Genomic DNA, 25,757 nt, shown 5'->3' on the forward strand with positions numbered 1-25,757 from the left:
AGGCTTCCCCCTGCCGAGTTGAGTACCACCCAGGAGAACTTTATTTTTTGGTACAGGTTCTCTTTAAAGGTACCCATTAAAGAAAACATCTGGGATTTTTTTTGCTTTATAAAAAAAAAGCAGATCTACGTTCCTGGGGCTTCCTCCAGCCTCTGGCAACTTATGTGTCCCTCACTACAGCTCCGCTGCCAGATGGTGGCCTGGGGTCCCTGCCGTTGCAGCCGACCTGGCAAGGACGGCAGCCTCTGCGCCTGCGCAAACATGCTGCTCATGATCACGTAGCCGTGAGTGTTACAAGCGCGGCAGAGGCTGCTGACCTTGCCAGGTCAGCTGCTGCAATGGAAGGTACACAGGAGACTGGCTGGGAGTGGAGCTGCCGCGAGGGACACAAAAGCTGCCAGAGGCTGGAGGAAGCCATAGGTAAGTAGATCTGTATTAAAAAAAAAAAAAAAGCACAGATGCTTCCTTTAACCACTTCACCACTGAGGGGTTTTACCCCTTGAACACCAGAGCAATTTTCACCTTTCAGCGCTCCTTCCATTCATTCGTCTATAACTTTATTACTACTTATCGCAATGAAATGAACTATATCTTGTTTTTTTCGCCACCAATTAGGCTTTCCTTAGGTGGGACATTATGCCAAGAATTATTTAATTCTAAATGTGTTTTAATGGGAAAATAGGAAAAAAATGTGAGAAAAAATATTTTTCAGTTTTCGGCCATTATAGTTTTTAAATAATGCCTGCTACTGTAATTAAAACCCATGAAATGTATTTGCCCATTTCTCTCGGTTAAAAAAAACGTTTAAATTATGTCCCTATCACAATGTTTGGCGACAATATTTTATTTGGAAATAAAGGCACATTTTTTTCAGTTTTGCATCCATCCCTAATTACAAGCCCGCAGTTTATAAAGTAACAGTGTTATACCCTCTTGACATAAATATTTAAAAATGTCAGTCCCTAAGGTTACTATTTATGCTTTGTTTTGTTTTTTTAATCACAAAAATAAAAAATTATGGAGTGTGGGAGGTAATGAGTTAATTTATTGTGTAAATGTAATGTGTTTGTATATGTAAAATGCTTTAGGGTGTAGTTTTACTATTTGGCCACAAGAAGGCCACAGTGTGTTTGTTTCCATGCGACCTGTAAGCGTCCGGAAGGACGCTTACAGGAAGCAGTACGAGGCTGAGAAGATCACAATGATCGCGCTGTTTCTAATAGAAGCAGCGGATCATTGCGGGGGCTTAGATCAACGAACGGGAATGGATTTTCCCGTTCATTGATCTCCGGGCGAGCGGGCGGCGGTGTGCACGTGCAGCGGGAGCCCGCGCACGAGTGGCGGGAGCGCGGACAGCGGCAGTAGCGCGGAAGGTACGGATTTCTCTGTCCCTGGTTTTTTAGGGGAGAAAAAAGGGCCGGAGAAATTCGTACCGCGGGGGGTTAAGTGGTTAATGGCACAATATTTGCCTGAGATGCGATCAATCGATCAGATTTGCGGGATCATAAGCAATAGGAATGTACTGTATTTTCGGCTGTATAAGACGGGAAAAAAACCTGCACTTTTTCTCCCCAAAAAATCGGGACTGCATTTTATACAGCAAAGGCAGGTAATCCCCGACTTAACAAACACCTGCCGATAGGAACCGCTGACCCGCCGCCACATCGGGGATTCCCTGCTTTTGTGTGCCTCCCTCTTGTGTCTCCGACCCCCCCCCCACCCACCCGGGTGTTGCAGTGAGTAGCAGCAGGTGGCAGCTCGCCTTCGCAATGTGCCCGCAATGACTGCAGACATCCGTCTACCCTGCATTTCTCGCTCTAGCAAGCGGCTTGAACTGTGCGTCATCGGGGAGAAGGAGAGCAGGCTAGCGAGGGGAGCGCGGAGGTCTGGAATCATTGCGGGAGGATGGCAAAGGTAAGCTGCTGCTATTCACACTACACCCGGGGGGGCCAGGAGACACAACGGGGAGGGAGGAACACATGGAAGGGGAACAGACAGAAGGGAACAGGAGATAACACAGGGGATACAAGACGACACATGGGGAGACATGGGGGGACACAGGAGGACACATGAGTTACACAGCAGGACACATGGGTAGACATGGGGGACACAGGAGGACACCATCTGGGAGAGAACATGTACAAGACGCTCCTGGAACATGGATGCACCAGGTTTGGTATATATATATATTTATTTATTTTATTTTTTCCCCCTAGTTTTTGCCCTCTAAACCTGGGTGTGTCTTAGGGCTCGTTTCCACTGTTGCAGGGCGGAATAGCCTGCATTCCACCGCGGACGAAATCGCATGCGGATGCGTTTCCGCATGCGGGTTTCCCCGCGATTTCGCATACAATTTCGCATGGCTAGGAAGCAAGCGAATTTAACCATGTCACTGCCTGTGCAAATTTCCATAGTCTTACATGCGAAATCGTACGCAAAATCGCGGGGAAAACCGCATGACAAATCCGCATGCGATTTCCCTATTAAAAGCATTGCGGCCGATTCGCCCGCATTCCTGCCGCACGCGAAATCTGATGGCTCTGCCGTGCAGATTTTCCCCGCACACCAAAACGCACCCGCACGACGCACAAGTGGAAACAATCCGATCCACTTGTATTGCCTATGCGAATCCGCATGGATTCGCTATAGTGGAAACGAGCCCTCATGTTCCTGAGCGTCTTATATGGCAGAAAATATGGTAATCATTGATCGTTTCTATAAATGGGATGATTAGGGCAAATTCTCTTTTCAAATAAGATTGTAAAAACTAACATCTTAATCTACAAAATTCTGTCATGTAGTCGACCATAGAATCGTTTCACCTCAATTTTCTCCCCATACTGCATGGTTTTCTATACAGATTGGATTGTAAAAATCTGATTGAATGCATCTGAAGAAAATACTGTACTCTGAATGGGCACCTTCAAGGTGACCACTGACAATATAATTTGCAGAATGGTTGTTTATGAACGATTATTTGAAAGAACAATTGGCATTGATCATTTGGGGCCACTAATGGACAAAAATCTTCAAACAAATCCGATCAAATTGACAGGATCGATCAAAAAATTGGATTGATTTCATTAATCTGATCGAATTGGTTAGGAGATTTTTATTGGTTAGTGGTCCTAAACGATCATCTACAATTGTTCAGAAAATTGTATCATTAGTGGCCACCTTTAGGCTTCCACAACCCAATCACTGGTACACCCGTTGTCCTTCCTTGGGTTACTTTTGGTTGGTACTAACCACAGAATGAGAAACATACCAGAAGACCTGCTGTTTTGACACCACAATCTGGCACTTGTCAGAGCTTCTCACAGCCTTACGTTAGCCAATGTTTCCTACTTTTGATACATCACCTTTAAGAAATAACTGTTCACTTGATGATAAAATATCCCACCCTTTGACAAGGGCCATTGCAACAGGATAACCAATATTATTTAATCCACCTGTAAGTGGTTGTAATGTTGTGGACGATTATTGTAGAGTTGAACGCACTACCAGTAGATTGTGATTTCTCAACAAAAGTGGAATATGTAAAGGCCATCTTGGAGGAAAAATACATAAGGTCGTCCTGGGTTCTGGCAGTTAAGGGTGGACAGTTTGGTATATTCTGGGATGGAAAGGGAAATTCCTTGGCCTAATAAGTACTTTTAAAGAACAACTGAAGTGAGAAGAATATGGAAGCTGCCATATTTATTTCCTTTTAAACAATACCAGTTACCTGGCAGCCTTGCGGCTCTATCTGGCTGCAGTAGTGTCCGGATTACGCCAGAAACAAGCATGCAGCTAATCTTGTCAGATCTGACAATAATGTCAGAAATACCTGATCTGCTGCATGCTTGTTCAGGGTCTATGGCTAAAGGTGCGTACACACATGCGACTATAGTTTCACTTACCTGGGGCTTCTACCAGCCCAATGCAGCCATCCTGTGCCCTCGTAGTCACTCACTGCTGCTCCAGTCTCATTATGCCAGCTAGTTTAGTTTTTGCCAACCTCGGGGGCGGCGGGCTGCATTGCGCACATTTTTACGCATTCATGCTGGTGGAGAAACATTAACACATACATGTTTACGCGTTAGTGGTGCCACCTCTAGCGCATAAGAATGTATGTGTTAATGTTTCTGCACCAGCGGCATAGTGGGACTGGAGCAGCAGTGAGTGACTACGAGGGCACAGGATGGCTGCATGGGGCTGGTAGAAGCCCCAGGTAAGTGAAACTTTTTTTTTTTTTTTTTTTTTTTTTTGCCTGACGATTCCTTTAAAAAGAAAACGAAAATTATCTCCTAGAAAATATTACAGGTGAAAAAGTTAATATGGGCATATGGGCCTGTGTGTCTCTGTGTGCTGTGGTAAATCAGAATTCACCATATTGTTCCAGGCAGCAAGAACAGTTGCCACTGATAATGACGAATATACATACAGGAGCACAATGGAGTGAAAGTCTGAGACGTACTATGCTGTATACACTATATGTCAGCACAACGTAGATATGTGAACCGTCCTGCAACAAGAACAGGCCGGCAGAATGAAAAGACTGGGAAGCGGTTTAGCAATACTCGACAATGCTGAACAGCAACCAATAAATATTCACACTTACCAGCTGCCAGTACTCTTGAGCCACAGAGACAGACAACGATTGTCTAAAACAAATACAAAAAAATATAGTAATTATGTAAATGCATACTGGCTAAAATTATGCAAAAATATGTGTTTAACAAACAAAAAAATAGTAAAAAAAAAAGATGAAAAAACAAATTACCAAACATCCTGTGTAAAGAAAGTCCTGCAAAATGAATGTTTTCCTATTGCTACTCTATGGCTGATATTGCAATGTAGTAGTATTGCTACTATACAAAAAAGCTTAATAAAACTCAAACCTAACCATCGCCCACCTACTGTAACGATCTGCTCAGCTGTCTGCACGGGCAGACAGCTGTTTGTCCATTCCTTAAGTCTGAGGGCAGCAGGAAAAGAGACCTGTCTTTGCTTTGCAAGTTTCAGACCTGCACTGCTGCTGAGCAATTTGCATACACTTGTAATGCAAACTGCCTAGCTGCCTCCTTTGAAGGCTTGCAGTATAAATACCATGTGCTCCCAGAATCCTTTGCTGGTCATGAAGGTTTGTTCCTGCAAACACTCCTAGAGTGTCAGCCTTGCTGTCATTTGCTAAGATTATCTTAGAGTAATTCCTGGGGACTGCACTAGGCATCCCTTCTAGTGCAGTCAGATTGTATTATTTGTATTGCCTTGTTCTCCCTTTCTGTCTCGATTGCTTTGTCGCCAGTGGCGGTCGACAGGGAATCGTTCTGTCTGTCTGGGAGTATAGGCCAGAGCGGCGGTTGCTACTGGCTGCTCCATCTGTCTGGATTGCATTAGCCCTAGTGGTAGTGGCAGTACTTCCTTCTGTATTCTGCCTCAGGGGTGCTAACCAGAGCAGCAGTTGCTACTGGTAGCCCCATCTGTTTGTCTGTCTGGATCGCACTCGCTCTAGCGGTAGCAGCAGTGGTTCCTTCTGAACTCTGTCTGGGAGTGTAGGCCAGAGCTGCGGTTGCTACTGGCTGCTCCTTCTCTCTGTCTTGTCTGATACGAACGCTTGCTGTAGGCTCGGTGAGGTAACCGTTCGCGTTCTCTATATCGTGTTTGTGTGTCATTGGTTAGTTAGGGTGGCACGCTTATCACTGGGCGCCTAATGCGCGGTGATCGTGCTTAAACGCGTTCGCTGTTGCAAATGAGTGCGGTGTTCGCGTTTAGCTAGCGTTTGTTATTTTCTTTATCTTCTCATTGTTGTTTGCTGTGCCTTTGCTACTCTCGTGCTCTGTTCTGTTCAGCCTTGTGTCACTTCAGGCAATCGCCTCTCTCCTGCGATTGCGTTCCCGCTTTGTTTCTGCGGATGTGTGTTCACCGACGCTGGCTGGCGACTAGATTGGGGAACACACATTTAGTCTGTCTCTGTGCTCTTTCTCTTTTAGGGCTATCCAGCCCTACATTGCTTCAACTCGTGCAATTCCCATCTGGCATCTGTGGCAGTACAGAGGCTGAGTCCGTCTGTACTCCACAGCTCCATCTGCCGGTGGGAATCTCCTTCTACAGGTGCATAGCACCATAGCTGGGTTATACTTAAATACACGTTTGTGGAGGATTTCCGTAGTGTCGGCGCGCGTTCTATGCGCTGACCACGGAAATAAAATCCCGCAAAAGTTACACCTACATTTTCCAAACTATTACCTGGGGGCTAATAACTTTTACTCCTATATATTACTCTCCTGCTTATTAGATAATTAATGAGCATTGTTCACTCCTTTAATCCATTGCTCAAAGAACAATGATAATAAAAGCTTTACAGCCCCGAACTACTTTGTACGGCCACTGCAGAATACCCAGATAGCTCATGGTGACCCATTTTGTACAGCTAAAAATATTTCCACAAAGAACTCCATAATGCTTGGCTTCTGTCAGAAGCAGTGCCCAAAAAAGGGTTATCCTGCAAGTGAATTATTTTATTAACATTTTCAAAGTAAAGAGTGTTTATCAGCAGTTATTTAGTTAGAAACTCTAGTCCCATTTTAACAGCAACATTTTAAGCACTTTAAGACCACACTGATTTAATATGGCGGTGTAGTACATGCTCAAGGATTCAGCACTGCTCTAAAATGGTCGTTCTGCACATTTTAGCAGACCAAAACTCTTGCACAGCACACAATTAAAAGTCTTCTTCCACATATATTTAGGAAATTCACTTCTCTGTGTTCATTTAGGCAGATCAACCTGTCTAATTAGGTCTTATCAGCAACTGGGAATAGACTCCAGGAGAGCTCTACCCATACAGTAAGCACTGAGGCTTAACCCATTTCAACGCTCCTTGCAAAAGTCAAACAAAGTAAAACTTCAGTTTTTGGGGTTTTTTTGCGTATTTCCATAAATTCTAATGAATATTTTTTTTCTCCATAAAGGTTATCATATTGTGCCTAATCTTTAACAGCAAAGAGAAAGTTCTGAGTTTCACTTTTAGTAATGGCTTTAAATGGCTGTACATCTAAATAGCAAGTTCTGCTTTATTGTCATAATATACACTAACACTATTCTTTCCCCAAGAAATACAAAGTTTCATTTCTATAACACATCCATGGAGCTGCCGTTGGGGAACTCTGCCCAGACAGAAGTAGACTACCTGTCAGGAGCATTGTAGGAGAATGATAGAATTTGTTGTATGTAAATTTTACAGAAGATGCTATCCCCCACCCATCATAAAAATCACACAAAAGAAAGCATTATTTTTGTGTTAATACGGTTCATCAGTAGTTATTTTATGGACTGTTCGATATGTTTGTTCTTTTTAAGAAATGTGATTTTTAATAAAGTCCAAGGCAGTGAAGTCCAACACCATCTTTCCATAAACACCGACATCATGATAACTTGATAACACAGTTAAAATATATTATACTTAATCCTCAGAGGCTGAAAATGGTTTAATTCTACAGTGAATGGAATGTTTAATAGTCTGTGGTCTGACGTGGTTAATATGGCAAAACACTAGGTGGCGGCATTCCTCTGTTATTTTACAGGCAAGTACAATTTTGCCTTCATGTGTAAATTCTTGGCATTTGCTTTTATGACAGAGGTTGCATTACACTGTTGACTGTCATAGGAGCTCCATTAATGGCACACCAATCATCTTCATAACGGAGAATTGGGACACTTAGTTTTAGGGGTAAAAAACCCCACACATTTCCTGCAGCTCTCTCTGCTCAGCACAGACACTTCTGGTAGTCAATGGGAAACTTTAGGGGGTTTTGCAAACTGATGTTTATTTTTATCCAAAAATCAATAAAATTAAGACTTTGATTTGCAGATACTGTAAATATTAAAACTGTAGACAAGACAATGAACATTTATATTAGGATGGACTCAAAATGTCAGAGCTGCAGCCACTAGGACGCGCTGTATATGCAGTAGCAGTGTTAAGGGAGTCTAGCCCAAGAACTCCTTACTGAAGAGGTGCAGGCTTACTGAAGAGGAAGGTCTCCTGCGTCAGAGGCAGAGCCCTTAACAATCACGCTATCCAGCGGCTGCTGTAATGAGCCCAGATACTGGTACACGTGGGATAGCTTTGTTTGGACAGTCAATCATTCTGATCATTTTCCTGATTTGAAATAAAATAGTTTAAAGCAGAGCTTCCCAAACCTATCCTCAAGTACCACCAACAGTGCATGTTTTGCAGAACACAACAACCATTCACAGGTCAGGTAATGTCTCAGCAGAGCTGATTAACTAACTCTTTGGATTTCCACAAAATATGCACTGTTGGTGGTACTTGAGGACAGGGTTGGGTAGCCCTGCTAAAGCACAAGAACATGGTATGAACACCTATTAGGAGGCATCTGACCAGGCTTCTGTGAAATGCATCTTCTGGCTAGCCTCTGGGGGGATCGATCGGTTGACGTACATACACACAGCACGACATGCAAGACAGATTGACATTTATTATCATGTCCAATCTTCCAACCACCGACAACACAACTGTTTATTGGTCACTTCTGATCAATCAGCAGCAGAATTCACTTCCCATCAACGCCCACCAGCATCATTGTAACTGCCACTGCTTAATGTAGCAGAGAAAGGTGGCGGATGATGGTACAACATGGGAGAAACAATACTAAAGGTATGAGTTAGGGTTAGGCATAAATTAGGAAAAGTATAGGGCAGGAGGCAAAGGTGGGAGCTTTGGGTTAAGTATCAGGAAGTGGATTTATCAATAAGGTGATTAGTTAAGGTCAGATGATTAAATTGGGAAGTGGCACCAAAAGACCACAAGAACAGCACTGCATAGCTGAAAGAGCACTAGTAATCTTATTCCCATATACTCCATTCCTGCACTTATAGGTCGGGGGAAAATGAGTTGAACTTACCCGGGGCTTCTAATGGTCCCCCGCAGACATCCTGTGCCTGCGCAGCCACTCACCGATGCTCCAGCCCGCCTCCGATTTACTTCTGGAATTTCAGACTTTAAAGTCTGAAAACTACTGCGTCTGCGTTGCCATGTCCTCGCGCCCGCTGACGTCACCAGGAATGTATAGCACAAGCCCAGTATGGTCTGTGCCTGCGCAGTACGGTCCTGGTGACATCAGCGGGAGCAAGGACACGGCAACGCAGGAGCAGTGGTTTTCAGACTTTAAAGCCTGAAATTCTAGAAGTGAACCGGAGGCGGGGCCGGAGCATCGGTGAGTGGCTGCGCAGGCACAGGATGTCTGCGGGGGACCATTAGAAGCCCCAGGTAAGTTCAACTCATTTTCCCCCGACCCCCCTACAGTATTCCATTGAGTTAACATGCAAGGCCAATATGTAATACCCACACAGTTCTACCCCACCAATATCCGTTTTATGCCCTTCACCTTCCCATGCTAAAACCCAATGTTTTTATGGGAGAATTTATGATTTTAAATTAGGCCTTTGATTTTACATTTAAAGGGAACCTAAAGTGACACTGAGGTCTCCAGTTTAACTTACTTGGGGCTGCTTCCAGCGCCCTGTGGCCGTCCTGGACCTTCGCCTTCATTCAGCTCTTCTCCCTTCAGCCGCTGTGACCTCCAAAATCTGGGGGCTTCTGCTCATGTGTGGCCCCAGCTGTGCTCCTCCTCAATCGCTCTCCCTTGACCAGGAGCATTTAGCACAAGCACAGTTGCACTTTTTTTCAAACAGTGCAAGCGCAATAACAGTGAGGGACAAGCAAAACTACAGGTGGCTGGAAGAAGTCCCAGGTAAACTAAACTGGGGGCCTTACTGTCACTTTAGGTTTCCTTACAGTGTTATGCAGTTTATAAAACTGGCAAATGAGTGACATGCAAGGTTTAATATTTTACTTTTTACTTGGCATTCCTTGAATTTACTCAGCTTTTAGCTCCAGTTCCTGTATATGAAATCTAGATTAAGATATTCTATTCCATGTGCACAGTAGGGACACTATCGTGTCTGAAATGGCAGCAACTACAAGGAAGCAGCCCCTGCAGGGGGCCCCAGAGCAGTTGGAAAAAGCAGTTATTTTCCACAATGCAACACTGTTCACAAACAGGAAATGTTTGTGGAACTGTGGGAGGAGTTTCACCACAATATCAGCCATACAGATCCCCGGATGATCTATTCGATAAAAGGTAAAGATTTCATATGGGAAAAAAAGGTATTAGCTACTGATTGGGGTGAAGTTCAATCACTGGTTACAGTTCCTCTTTAAATATAGCTGTGAAGAAAACCTATTTTGGTCGCCACTGCACCAATTAAATGAAAAAGCATGAGTGGTGCCCAAGTGGCTGCCTCCCCCTATGGGCTTACAATCAAAGAGCCGGGCTTCAAAAAAAAGAGCTACAATGTATCTTAAAGAGAATCTGTATTGTTAAAATCGCTCAAACGTAAACATACCAGTGCGTTAGGGGACATCTCCTATTACCCTCTGTCACAATTTCGCCGCTCCTCGCCGCATTAAAAGTGGTTAAAAACAGTTTTAAAAAGTTTGTTTGTAAACAAACAAAATGGCCACCAAAACAGGAAGTAGGTTGATGTACAGTATGTCCACACATAGAAAAATACATCCATACACAAGCAGGCTGTATACAGCCTTCCTTTTGAATCTCAAGAGATCATTTGTGTGTTTCTTTCCCCCATGCACTGAAGTTTCAGGCTGCTCTTTTCTTCCTGCAAACAGCTTTGCCCTTGTTTGTAATTCCTCAGTATGTGAAAGCCCAGCCAGCTCAGAGGACGATTTATCCAGCTTGTAAAAAGAGAGAAGAGAGAAGCTGCTCTAATCTAAATAATACACAGGCAGTGTGCATAGAGGGGCCAGGAAGGGTGAGTTCATAGCAGAACCACAACACTGAAGAACTTGGCAGCCTTCCAGACACAGGCTGACAAGTCTAACAAGAGAGAGATAAGTTGATTTATTACAGAGACTGTGATAGTACAAAGTGCTGCAGTAAGCCAGAACACATTAGAATAGCTTTTGGAACTTGTAGGATGATAAAAAACAGGATGCAATTTTTGTTACAGAGTCTCTTTAACTCCAGCAACTTACTGCTCACAAACAGAAGCCAGAGAGGCTGTAAAGCCACTCAAATCTCTAGCCAGAGTTTGAGCGCCCTCCTGTGCCCAAATGACTCCCCTGGCTAACTGCATTGTGGCCTAAATTACCTGGTGCAGGCTGTGCCCTTATTACCTGCTTCACGACAGAGCAGTTCACAAGGCACATTACAGAGCAAGGGGGGTGAATGGGAAGAACATTGCCCTAGGCTGAGTCAACCCACCCGGTCGGATCACTCATTAGTGTGCCAAAGGCAGATGGGGGGGGCCTCTGTACACACGCAAGATTCTCGGCAGAGGTGGTCTTTATCAGCCATCTTTGCCCAGTTTAATCTAGCTGTATGCTTAAGGGTGCTTACACACTTCCAAATTTGACTGGCCAATGATTGTTTAGCCAATGAGAGCTTACCTGGGCAATCTGTTCATTGTATTTAAAATCTGTTGGCCATCATGCTACATGGAAGGTGGAAAATTGGCCAATCAATATTGGATAGGAGTACGCCACAAAAGTGAACATTTCTGGAGTTTCAATCCATATTCACTTTATTTTGTGGAGAAAAAGTGAAAGGTTTACTTTAAACATGATCATGCCCCTCAGATAACAAGATTACAGATACTCACATGGAAAAAAAAAAAAAAAAAAAAAGCAAACGGACAATGAATAGAAATTTTTTATTCTTGCTCATTTAGCTACACATCAGTTTTGGCCTCAGGTCAGAAATGAAAGGATGGAACAGAATCAAAATGGAAATCAAAATGCGATCTACCATCTCTCATACAATAAAACATTTATATGAATGCTTCACATTGTATGACATTTATTTTTTTACTTACAGATTACTGATTCCAAAATGCAGATATATATTTTTTTGTTTATTACTTCCTTAATGGAACTTTTACAAAACAAACATGAAACCTAAGTCAGGAATTAGCTGGTAACGATCTAATTGTGTGTATAACTATTTAATCAGAGGTAATTAAATAACCAGTCACTGTAAGCGTACACACGCCGGACTTTAGGCAACGACGGGTCCGTCGTTGCCTCCCGCTGGGTGGGCGTGCCAGCGACAGTCCGGCGTGTGTACGCTCTGTCGTCAGACTGATACGGCTGTTTCTGAGCGATCCGCCCGGCGGATCGCTCAGAAACAGCCGTATCAGTCTGACGACAGAGCGTACACACGCCGGACTGTCGCTGGCACGCCCACCCAGCGGGAGGCAACGACGGACCCGTCGTTGCCTAAAGTCCGGCGTGTGTACGGACCTTATGACTTGTAAAAGTCAAGCAGGGTAGATGTAGCGCTGTAGTACTTGTGAAAGTCAAGCAGGGTAGGTGTAGTTCTGTAGTACTTGTAACAGAGAAGCAGGGTAGGTATAGTACTGTAGTACTTTTGAAAATCAAGCAGGGTAAGTGTAGTACTGTATAGTAAAGTATTTTACCCAGAATCCCCTAAGCTGCACTCGTAAGTAGGAAGATGAATATTCCGGCATTTTAGGGAGATCCTGGGAACATGACCGAAGCACCAAGCAATTATGGACTGAGGCAAGTACAAAGTAAGCTAGAAAGCTCTATGGCAATCACAACTGGAACTCTAGTCAAGTTTAAACAAACAAGTAAGCAATCAAGGATAGATCCCACCCATGGTAGAGATGCAAACGTCTGACCAATCCTACTTGGTCCTGTTCAGTAAGCCAGCAATATTAAGCAAGTAGTCCTTGGGCAAGACTCCCTAACACTGCTACTGCCTACTGAGCACACCCTAGTGGCTGCAGCTCAAGTGTTGAGTCCGTCAGGAGAAAAGTGCAATATGAATGTTATTTGTCTTGTCTTGGTGATGGTGTTCCCTTATGAAGTTTTCCTAATGTTCTGGTCCACTGCCTGGGAACATACAGGCTCACAGTATGTCTGTTCCACTGCTTTTCCATAAAGCTGCTCGCCCACCAATAGCAGGTTACTGATAAACATGCAGCAGTTGTATCGCTGGTGTGTAATGAAGGGGTGTGCTCACACCAGGTAGCATGGTGGCACATGCCCAATTTCTGGGAACTCCATCCCCCCAAAAAACAACCTACATATGATATAGCATGTTGTAATGAGGGGGGGAGGGTGTCATACTTTCTGACCACCCAGCACAACAAGGCTAAGAGATGAATAATGGAAGAGGCTACATAGGCTGCCCAGATCAACTGAAGCTCTGGGCTTCTGATAAGACGCAATGGCAGCGCAGTGCGATGTTGCGCTGCTCTTGCAATAGCAAACGTTCAGACAGATACAAGACAGAGTGGAGTGAGGTAGTCAATAGCAACCGCAGCAATGGCTACCTCGCAAGGACCGGACTAGGAGGACAGAGGCTGACAGAATGAATGCTTGCTAATCTAGTCACTGCCTCAGTGACAGCAAGCATTCACAAAGACAAGAGTGAGGTAACCAATAGCAACCGCAGCAATGGCGACCTCGCAAGGACAGGACTAGGCTAGCTAAGCACGGGTGATCACGATAAGCGCAACCTACCGAAGCGTGCTAAAAACTGACTAGCTAAACACAGGATATCAACAGTTCGAGTACGTATATATCAGCGGCACTGATATATCACCGTAGCACGTATACAAGGAAAATAAACGCTGACTAGAATATGTATATATTGGCGATGAACCAATATATAACATAAGCAAGGGAGACTAGCTAGATCTGGACTGGAGCAATACAGCGAACTAACTAGGCAATACAAACAATACAAATTCTCTGCACTAGAAGGAGTACGTATATATGTCCCCGTGGGAAATATATAATCGTAGCTCCACAAGATAACTGAACTAGAAGGTAACAAGACAAGGAATATTATTCACAGTATCAAAGGACCCAGTAACAGTTTAGACAGCGCTGAAACTATGACGGGCGTGGTCTAAAAGGGGAGGCAGACTTTTATGCTGGCATCAGCCAATGGATGCAAGCATGCAAATCTCCACACAGCTGAATGGTAATCATTCAATCCTGAGCTGGCTTGATTACCATTTGCTAGCTGAAAGACTATCATAACAAATGCATGCAGGAATTCCAGGGCTATCTGGCTGCAGCTCAGCTATAGTAAGCCATTGGTGGAATGATTACAGCATTCTGAGCTGCCCAGAACTGCAGAGCAATTACAAATGACAATGTGACTCATTGCGAATGCACAACTGAATGCAGGCTGACAAGCCAGAACTGTCTGTTTGCGGCTCCACCGCAACGGACAGAACACGCCACAGGAGGAATCCTTACACATATGCTTTTATTATTTAAAAATACACCTGAGCCTTAAAGGGGAACTGAAGAGAGAGGTATATGGAGGCTGTCATGTTTATTTCCTTTTAGACAATACCAGTTGCCTGGCAGCCCTGCTGATCCTCTGCCTCTAATACTATTAGCCATAGCCCCTGAACAAGCATGCAGCAGATCAGGTGTTTCAGTGGTTCAGACTTATAAGTCTGATCTGACAAGACTAGCTGCATGCTTGTTTCTGGTTTTAATCAGATACTACTGCAGAGAAATAGACCAGCAGGGCTGCCAGGCAACTGGTATTGATTAAAAGGAAATAAACCTGACAGCCTCCATATACCTCTCTCTTCAGTTCCCCTTTAAATTGGCTTTAATACACAAATTTCTAGGGTTCACAAAACCAGATTACAAGCAAACTCTGAACCCAGAACAGGGCAACGAATGACAAACTAACAGCAGACAATAAATTCAAATAATACACTGATAATAGCAGCACACAAGATAAATAATGCTTCCAGAGTTATTCTCCATAGTGTGACACGTCACCCTCTAATATAACTTCTGCTTTGAAAGTCGTGAAAACTGAACTTCCTTATTTCTAGAGAGATTATAATAATGCAGGTTTTTATGCAATTGGTATGCAAATCCTACGTAGCTTAGGACTTCAGCCAATCAAACGCACTTCCTGACAGTTTTCACCGGCCCTTAGTTTGAACTCTATAAAACATCAACTGTTGTGGTTGCCAAGCAGGTAATCCAAGTTGATGTGAATGTTTTACCAGTTGCAGATTAAAATGTGGAAGGAATAAACCAGTTCATTTTAGATCCACCATTTGTAATCATGTTGTTTACTTGTTACAATGTATTTAGTAGTAAGTAGAATGAATGTACTACTTCACACCCACTATTATGATTATAGAAGAAGGTTTACAACACTATAAGAGGTTAAATAAAACTTCTTTTGATGAGATTTGAAATTAGTAATATCTATGAACCGAGCTGCCTTGCTCCATTTGGTTAAATATTGCTTACTGAATAGGTCGAATTAGGTCATTAGGCTACCGTTAAAATACAATGAGGTATAAATACACTACTGATCATGCAAAAACAAAACACCCAAATCTTGGATATCAGAGGCGTTAAGACCCATAAATGGAAAATTATACTTGGGGAGGGGGGAGGGGTGTTGTACTGGAAAATTGTTAGAACTAATATTTAAAATGGCGTGAAAACATTTATTCAATTACAATTAGCTGGGATTCACTCAAGAAACTTTTACACAACCTTGATGAGGAAGGTTGGGTAATCAGATACAATAAAGTATACAATTGCACATTGCCTTCTAGTTTAGTCTGCATTTATCTTGCTGTTCCATATGCACAGCAATGATAGGCCCAAGAGGATATATATATATATATATATATATATATATACACACATATATATATATATACATACATATACATATATATATATACATATATATACATACACATATATATATATATATATATATATATATATATATATATATATATATATATATATATATATATATATATATATATATATATATATATATGTTTTTGTTTGGACCAGATCTCTAGTATAACCCAGCAGCCTTTATCACCAGCTGAGGAGCATTGTCCACAACAATATGCTAAACAAATGGATAGGCGTGCGTTGGTAACGTATGTGAGGTGGCTCAAGAAAGGAGAGAATACTCTCTCCAAAATGTCACCAACATATCCCTGAGGAGAATCTTAACATGTGATAAATATGCCACCGTGGACGCGGCTTATCTGGGTAGCATGTTTCAGTCTGGTCCAGCCCTGAATCTGTGAGTGAGGCCACACTGTGCTGCTGCTTTTCAGTTTTATTTTATGTTTAAAAACTTAAAAAGTAAATGTAATGTTTTATTGTTTTATTGTCTCTGCTCAATGGCACAATCTTTCAAGTGTCCCAGAGCTAAAATATACACTGTTGATTTACCTTCTTCTATCTATCCCCTATCTCATCCAGGGCATTATCTGCATGGAGTTTGTATGTTCTCCCTATGTATACGTGGGTTTCTTACGGGCACTCTGGTTTCTTCCCACATCCCAAAAACATACAGATAAGTTAATTGGCTTCCCCTAAATTGGCCCTAGTCTACGATACATACACTACACAATACATAAATACACATAAGACTATGGTAGGGATTAGATTGTGAGCCCCTCTGAGGGACAGTTAATGACAAGACAACATACTCTGTACAGCGCTGCAGAAGAGTCCCTACTGGAGAGAAACCGTCACTTGCCTAGCTAAAGGTTTTACAGGCAGAAAAAGAAGAAAAGGAATGCAGCCTAGTTATTTGTATGTTTGCACCGTACATACACATGTCTATCTCATCAAGTCACATGCTTTGAAAATAGCATGCACGGTTTCATGTGCAGAGTGTGTGTTGCAGTGCGGCTGTTACGCAATGTACATAGGGCCATATTAGCACAACCTGCATTACCTAGGTAACGTGAGGATTGCAAGGGTAATGTGCATTACACAAATAGCACAACTGGGTTTGTGCTCCTGTTACCTAAGTAACATGGGTTGCGCTAATTGCACAATGCAGTCGGCGAGGTGAAATTGGCACGTGCTTCCTGCTTCCAACCTCAGTTTAATTTCCTTGGTCCACTTTCTACCCTTATGAAAAAAAAGTACATAATTCTGCATCAATAAAGTTATTTGAATCTCATTGACCATCCTGATAGGAGATTTGGCATGAGAAGTACAAGGAAAGGATTAGTACTGTGAACGGACCTTGAGGTTGTAATTCCACAGAGTACGGTAATAAGGAAGACTATGTTCAGTTTTTGAATAGTTCAGCTGTCTTCACACCTCTTACCAGCAGCAAGTGTATACTAATTACACAAAATTGAAGGAAAAGTACAAACATTGTTATAGGAATGCAAAAATGTGGTATTTTTACAACAGATAAGAATTCCTTGGCCTATAGGTAACACATACGCTAATCCTCTGTAATCATTTAACTTGTAAGATCAGTTTGACATTTCCATGTGTGCCACATAAAAATGCTGAATGCTACAATCTTTGCATATCAATGCTCAAGTAATAAAACTCAGTAAATATATATTATCTTTAAAAGCTGACAATGTATGAGCACACTGTTCCCCTCTTTACACCGCCCACTGCCCCATTGTGAGCTCTGCTCCCTCCCACTCTCTCCATAGCAACAGTACCCATCGTTCAGCTGTAGGTGCAGGTTTCTGTAGGATGCTCTTGGACAGAACTGTCCTGCTAACAATCGAGTCCCAATTATTACAGGCAACACTTACTGTGCTTGTGTATTTATGTATGCACCCTTAGGCTACAGTGGGTACCAACATCTAGAATCAGATTATAAGTTCTTCTTAGGGACGAAGGAATGTCTTTGCTACATACTAATAATTTATTGTAGAATTAACAAATGGTCTAAGTTGGAGTGAGACAGCAGACAAAACATAATTTATCACCTACAGGTGCATCATATATGGGTACTTCAAGCACAACAGAGGGGAAATAAAAACAAACAGATATTTACATGGTCCAGAGGCTTTCTGTGTCCATGTCCCCACCGCCTCTTTGTGAGAACCTCTTGGTTTGCGACCGCGCTCCCCTTCTTGCACTTGTGTGGCCCACTGTGCCCGTGCGAGTACAGCGGTGCGTGCGCAGTAGCATGAAGACACTCGTACATGGGGGGGGGGGGGGGAGCTCGGCCATGAGGAAATATCCTATAAGCTCTTGTCAGATATATTTAGAGGGTCTGTGTGCAGCAATGGTGGGGACCAGGAGAACAGAGAAGCCTCTGGACTATCCAGAGGATTCCCTCTTCTTAAGTACTGTATTTTTTGGACTATAAAAGAGGAGGACACAGGGGGACACAAAGGGTCATAGAGGAGGACACAAGTGGGACACAAAGAGGCATAGATCAGGACTACATGGAGGACAGAGGCAGACACATGGGGACACAGGATGACACAAGGGGATCAGAGGAGGACACAGGGAGACACACAAGGTACAAGGGGGCATAATCCATAAAATGCGGATTCCCCTTGGAAGCACCAGGATTAGTATATATATTTTTTCCCCTGGTTTTTGTCCTATAAAACTAGGTGCGTCTTATGGTCAGGAGCGTCTTATAGTCCGAAAAATATGGTATCTGTTTGTTTCCTTTTTATTTTACCTTGGGTTCACTTTAGAGTACCCCCCACTGCACTACAACCATCACAATGTGTTTGCACCACAGGGTTACAACTAGACTCACAGTGGTGAAGAAGTAGATAAGAGTGATGAACCCAGAGCTTATGCTGGGCATACACGGACCTGGTTTTCTTATCAATCGAGCCGCTGATGGCTCGATTGATAATTTCGGACACGTCCGATCACCCGCCGGATCGATTCCGCCCTCTATACCGGTGGGCAAAACAATAGGATAAAACGAAATGCTGATAAGAAGTGCCCGTGGGGACGAGCGGGAATCGATCCGGGCGGCCGCGGAGACGAGCGGGGACGTGTCGGGATTGAGCCAGCGGCTCAAATCTGCTGGAGAAACGGTCCGTGTAGTCCCAGCATTACACTTAAAAAAAACAGATCCTCATTTTTTTAACCCAGCAGATTTTTAGCGGGGAGATAAGGATATGGGGCAGGGGGAGAAAATGATATGGGGCAGCTATATATGAAGGCAGAGCAAAATAGATTTGCATCAATGTTTTATTTACGGTAATCACTTTGCCTCTGGAGGTTGTTTACACCAATATGAACCAGAGCAATGTGTGACAGAATCACAATCAATTTAATAAATAACTTACAAGCAATTGGACTTGGCTGTTGCATAACAGATACAGACAAAACAATACAAGGACAGACAATATACAGTATATATTACAAGTCAAGGACAGTATGTAAGTTATAGAGGCAGTAAACAGGGTGAGAAGTGTTTATATTCAGTTCTATGCATCAATGCTTTCCAAGTCCAAGCAGATCTACTGTAGTTCTGCATTAAGCATGACTACTGCCAGAGAGAAAAAGCTGTTCTGGTGTCTAAATTTTAGTTGCAACTGCTTGGAATCTTAAAGTGAACCAGAGACGAAGCACCCTTGTGTATTTTACCATAGAAATCAGTGGGAACATTAGAGAAAACATTTACCATGCTCTCTGTTCCATCCTCACTGCTAAAAGTGTCTGTTATCTAGCTGAGATAAGAATCCCGGACTGAGCATTGATTCTGGCTTTGCTATAATGACTCAGCTATAATGATTCCTGAGCAAAGCCAGCAGGGGGCAGGCTTGGACTTGAAGACAGCAAAGAACACAGTCTCAGCTATAATTATTCTGTAGCAAAGCCAGACCGACTGCTTAGTCGGGATTCTTATCTTAGAGGTGATAACAGGCAAATTAAACAGAGAACAATGTAACAAAGAGCAGATTAGGTGTTTACTGTCATGTTCCCACTGATTTATAAGGTAAAATACATGAGGTTGCTTCATCTCTGGTTCTCTTTAAGGTGGCCACTAACAATCCAATCTCCAGGGAAAAATCGCTTTAGCCATCAGATAATTCTGATCGGAAGTTAAATTTCGTAATACATTATTCACTACTCCATCAACGAACCAATCTTTGTTTTCTATCTATCACAACTGACAAGAAAATCCAAATTTTGGTTAGACGAAAATCCAATTGAACGTTTTTATAACCGTAATCAATTATGCCCGTCAACTGAGATTATTTACAACCAATCAGATCTGATCGCTCAAACAATTTTTTACTAGAAATTGGAACGTTAGTGGCCACCTTTACTCTTGAAGGCATGAGCTGGAAGATGGAGTGAGCAGAGTGAGAGGGGTCAGAGGCAATCTTGGTCGCTCTCTTTCTGCACCTGCTAGCGTAAAGATCCTGCAGGGAAGGTAAACTACAGCTAATTGTCCTTTCCGCTGTTCGGATGATGCGCTGTAGTCTCACCTTTTCTAGTACTGAGCAGGAGCCGAACCATAGTCAACTATTTCAGCAATGTCCTTATCAGTTCAGCAATATCTTAATCACTACTTATGACACCTAAGCCATGACTTATGTATATATACATAGCGGTAGATATGTTTTAAGGACAAAGGTGATTTTCTTTGTGCAATGTTTTTTTCTAAGCATTTGAAAAGGAAAAATAAGGGGGAAAAAATGGAAAACAATTCACCTTTTCTGAACACTCAAAATGTGGTAAATAAAAAGGTGGATTTTGATTGCTTTCATTTTCATAAATTTGCACAATCCTGCATCAACTTGGAATTATTTTCATCTCACTGACCATTCCTAGTGGTTAGAGGAATGTGGTTAATTGCTCTAACACTGAATTGCTATACTCGTAAACTAACTACTTGAAACTTAAGTTTAGTGTTAAGTTTATAGGTTCAGAAAAGGGCTAATACTATGAAGATGTACAATGTGTTATAAAGCAAACATTAGGAGGTCACAGAACACAGACTGCTCTGGACGCTACTTACCAGTGCACAGATGTACCTGACAAGGTGTGTCTGCTCTCAAAGGTTTGTATTCATTTTAGAATGAGCTTGCGAATACAAATGCACAACAGAACAGACTTGCAACTGCAATGAACAGATGCAAACTTGGGGCCTATTCACACTTGGTAAAGCAAAATGTTTTGCACGGCTGATTTTACCGCGATTAGCGCGATAAAGTCACTTAATCTTGCGATTGCAATCACCCACTAATCGCTCTAGTGCAAACCTTTTTTCAGGGCAGAACAGACAGTACATAGTCTAGAAGCAATCTCTTTCAACAACAGAACAAGATAAAAAAAACACCTTAATGTGCCCATACATTACTCAGTTTGCGGCATTGATATCCAGCCGGTTCGACCATAAGGATTGAATCTGGCAGAGACTGATGCCGCAACATAACAATTTCCACCAAACCGATCAAATGATTGATCCAGCATGCTGGAAATATTTTGTGCGAAAGGGCCACGGCATTAGCAGCATTCGATATTCCGACAAGTGACAGACCCCTGGACAGTCTCGCTTTAAGTGTAATGTGTCCCCGGGGCCCTTGGTGAATGAGGCAGCAGCTCACCTGACCACTGACCTGAGCACTGTACTCTTCTAGCACATTCTCTGTTTTATTGCCACCTGTATGGCTGGTAGATAAGATGGGGGTCAGTGGGTACAGGCACCACCAGCTATGCAGAGGAGACACTAGAGGAGGCGCGTGGCAGATAAGTGAGCTGCTGCCGCACATTGGGGGTAGCAGATAGAGCTATTTCCAATACATTTTATGCTGAAATCTGTCTGCAGTGTGTGGGCAGGTAACAGCTCCCTCTCTCATCAGAATCGATGAGAGAGATCTATCACATGGTCGATCTGGTGGCCATCGACTGATGTATGGCAACCTTTAGGCTCGGTTCCCAATTGAGCCGAAGCACGTGCAGCCAGCAGGAGTGCAGAGTGTAGTGTCCGCTGGGATGGTTCACTGTGGTCTAGCTTTAGCCCAGGGCCGGTGCATTACCCCCATAGGCCATATACCCCGCCTGCCTGGGATTATCACGGACTGCACAGTGCGGCCCGCTAACCACATTGCAGGCTGACAAGTGTGACCAGCATCTCATTGTCTTGTCTTACTGACAAAGCTTCTGTTTACCCAGTTCATAGCATGGATTTCCCCTTTACATTCTGAACATACTAAAACACTAAAAAAAACAGTGTTATCTGAAGTAATTGAGGAAACTAAATTATGTGTGACAAGTTTATCAGCAGATGATGACAGGTGTTAAAAAAAAAAGAGACTTTGATCCTTAAAGGGATTAAATGAAGCGCTCATATATACTACTGACAAGAATAGGTGTCATATTGTGTGGTGGGTTCACCAATTGTCATCCGTTTCCATGGAAATGCCAGCCTCTGTGGGTGGCTGAAGGCACTCAGATCTGATGGTGAAAGAGCACTTGAATAGTGCATCACCCATTCATGCACATCTGAATACTGTAAATGACAACCCCCCCCCCCCCCCCTCACCACCACCACCACCACCCCCAACAAAACAGTCAGAAAGTAGATAACAGAAAGTTGCACTCTCCAATCATTCCTACAGTCAACATTATGGTGGCCATACATGGTACAATAAAAATGTCCGATTATCCCGTTTATTCGATCTAAATGATCGAATCGAATGAAAGTGGAAAATGTTTTTTTTTCGATCAAGAAATTTGAACGATTATCCCGTTTTTTTCAAGAAAAATCAGATCGGACATGCTGGAAAAATCTTTATATTCTATCTAACGGAATAATCGAACTAAATGATCTAATCAAAAAAAAATGAAAAATTGTACCATGTATGGCCACCCTTAGCCTGCTCAGCAGCTAAAACAGAGCTTTTAGTTACTGTGATATAAACCCATCCAAATATCAAGTTGCAAGAATCAATGTTGATGTAACTAAGTGTCATGCAAATGGTTACTTGGTGAAGGCGCGACACACATTACACACACCTTCATGCGCTTTATTAAAGAGTACCTGTGGCAAAATAGACAGAGCCTGTCACGGCAGAATTAGGGGGGGGGGGGGGGTCGCGGGGTTAAGTTCTTACCTGTCCTGGTGTCATCCCTCCAGGCAGGCATTTGCTTCCCCTCCCCTTGCATTGGGACCCAGGCATTTTTTTTTGGCCCCGGCCAGCCCGCAGCTCAGCGTCCTGATTAGTGGCTACTAAGCTGGAGTTGGGCCATGGCCACATAGGTGGTGCTTTCTGAAGAGCTTCAGCAATCTTTGGCAGCATGGTTGCCACCGTACTATTGCAGAGGGGGGCTAAGTGTCACCTGTGCCCCTAAGATGTCCGGTGAGCATTTAGCGCTAACACACTCCTGATCCATCATAATTTAGACAGAGCCTGTTATGATAGACTGTCATTTTTGTCTCAAGTACTCTTTAAGAGCACATGCAAAAATTGCCTTGATCCTCCAGCTCCTTTATATCCCGGTTTGCTTAGCGAGATCAACATTCGGATGGACTTTTAATCAAGGTAATTTGTAGTTTTATTTGCCCTGAAGAGAGCTTTATGTCTTAAAATGACATTGGCAAGATGTCACATGCAACATTTGTCAGTCACGTAGTAACTGCATCACGTGGCCACTTCTGGTACCCACAGGGTTCATGAATGCCACCATTTGGTTGCATTATGCAGCAACTGAATGGCGGTGAATTCCTGGCTGCAATAAACTGCTAACTGTGCAGTTCAACCATCCATGTAAATTTGGCCTAAAGAAAACCTGTAGCTAGAGGTATCTGGGGCCAACATCATTGCACTCGGTTATAAAATGTGAATTGGTTGTCATGTTATTTTTTTGCTTTAGGACTGTGTGTGAATGATGCCCCACAACAAACATGGAATCATGGAACCAGCGGAGTCAGGAAACTTCATTTGAACGGCTTACTCATTCTGGGTGAGTCACTCAAAGCATTAGTAGCAGAGGATTAGAATGATTCATAGGCAATTGGTATGTTTCAAAGAGATGTAAGGATGTCAGCTGAGATATCCATCTCACTGGAAGTTCAAATGTATGAAAGTGGATATTCAGCAAAAGATTTAATCTTCTTCTAATAGGCCACAAATGGCAAAAACTCCAGTTCCAAACCAATGGCTGACTAAAGAGCATTTGCCGCATGGCTTCAGGGTTTTTTGTTTTTTTTCGCTGTTTAATCCACAAGAAAAAAATGACAAGAAAAATAAATAAAACTAGGGGTAAAGTGGCCCTAATGCCCGTACACATTCTAGATGAGGCAGCTGATAATCCTGTGTACAGGAGCCGTGGACTCCAGATGGATGCAGAGCCAGCAAACTGCCAGGTGGATTAATTTGGCCAAGCACATGAGATAGCTTTGTTCTCCCAGTCCCCACATACCTTGCCCACTGCATGACATCACACCTGTGCTGCTCCGTCGGCCCTCCATTGCAACAGAACATGTCGTTAGCCTGAAGGCAAACTACGCATCTGTACAGCCCAGTGAGGTCACCCGATCCCTGTCAGGCAACATCCATCTACTGTGTGTACGGGCCTTTATTCAACAAACCAGTTTCCTGTGCCCTCTGCTCGTGATCCACTACCTGCATTTATAGGCCTCTTACCTGCACCTCTTACCTGCACCTAATCCTATGACAGTTAAAACCACTACTCCGTCTGCGCTTGATTTTACGTTTTTCAAACCCCGGTGCAGAACACACAATGGATACAAACCAGGCCCCTCTGCCATGCAGTGTTTATTTACTACGCACTATCTGGATTCCTTGCAGCAACCTCATCTGACACAGGTCTTCTTAAGTTGTTTGCCTCTGCCATCCATCCTTCACGGGTCCTCTTCAGACGATATGCTCTCCATCTATCCTCCACTTTCACACCTCCTGTGACTGAGAAACTCAAGGGTCATATGACGCAATGGCGGCAGAAGGAGATAGGAAAAGGAGAACAGTCGAAGGGGAACCTTGGAGGATGGACGGCAGGATCCAATGACCGAAGATAACCATGGCTCATATAGGTAGCTAATCTGACACCATGTTGATGAGCCAATTCCCAGATACACACAAACACCACTTGCGCATACAGGACATGCCGATCTGTACTACCAAAACACAGCTGAATTGTGTACACTGACCACAAGTGTCTGGCGTTAAACACTGCATTTTACTTCATACAATTATGTACGTCATTTACCATGAAAGTACTAAAAGGATTTACCACACTTCATTTGCACTGCGCATGGGTAAAGATCTCCCAGACAATATTACTAGCTTTGCTCAGGTTAAGCTGGGCAGGTGTTTCAAGTGTATCAGGTCCTCACGTTTTATCACAACTAACATACTGAAAGTAGTCTCACTTGAAAAACAAAGTCATGGTATCCTACTCAGGGAAAAACTAACACTTTGTAAACAAGCTTCCCCTAAAACAAACCTGAGAGACACTTCACTCTCTGCTTCAGCTGTGAAAAGTCACATTATCAGATGACCAGCCTCTTGGGACACTGTGGAGGATTATAGGTGAGAGCGTCACACCAAAGGGAAACATTTACTTTATTAACCCCTTTCAAAAATGACACCTGACAGATGACTCTTCTGAAATATCTCAGCTCTGGCTGCTGAGGTTTAAAAGACGACTGAAGCAAAAAGGATATGAAGGATTCCTTTTAAACAATACCAGGTGCCTGGCAGCCTTACTGATCTATTTGGCTGCAGTAGTGTCTGAATAACACCAGAAACAAGCATGCAGCTAATGATGTCAGATCTGACAATGTCAGAGACACCTGATCTGCATAAGCTTGTTCAGGGTCTATGGCTAAAAGTATTAAAGGCAGAGGATCAGCAGGATAGCCAGGCAACTGGTATGGTTTAAAATGAAATAAATATGG

The 25,757-nt window shown here is 43.1% G+C and overlaps 1 protein-coding gene across 6 annotated transcripts in view; it reads right to left on the reverse strand.

Moving 5' to 3' along the window:
* PTPRH (protein tyrosine phosphatase receptor type H) overlaps window positions 1–25,757 on the reverse strand; it is a 228,057-nt gene that overhangs the window by 113,400 nt on the left and 88,900 nt on the right. For all 6 annotated transcript variants that reach the window (XM_068241258.1, XM_068241262.1, XM_068241261.1 and 3 more), the window contains exon 2: window positions 4,604–4,646. In XM_068241258.1, coding sequence (XP_068097359.1) covers window positions 4,604–4,646 — 43 coding nt within the window. The remainder of the gene's footprint in view (window positions 1–4,603; window positions 4,647–25,757) is intronic.

This window comes from Hyperolius riggenbachi, chromosome 6 (genome assembly GCF_040937935.1).
Source record: "Hyperolius riggenbachi isolate aHypRig1 chromosome 6, aHypRig1.pri, whole genome shotgun sequence".
Lineage (NCBI taxonomy): Eukaryota > Metazoa > Chordata > Amphibia > Anura > Hyperoliidae > Hyperolius > Hyperolius riggenbachi.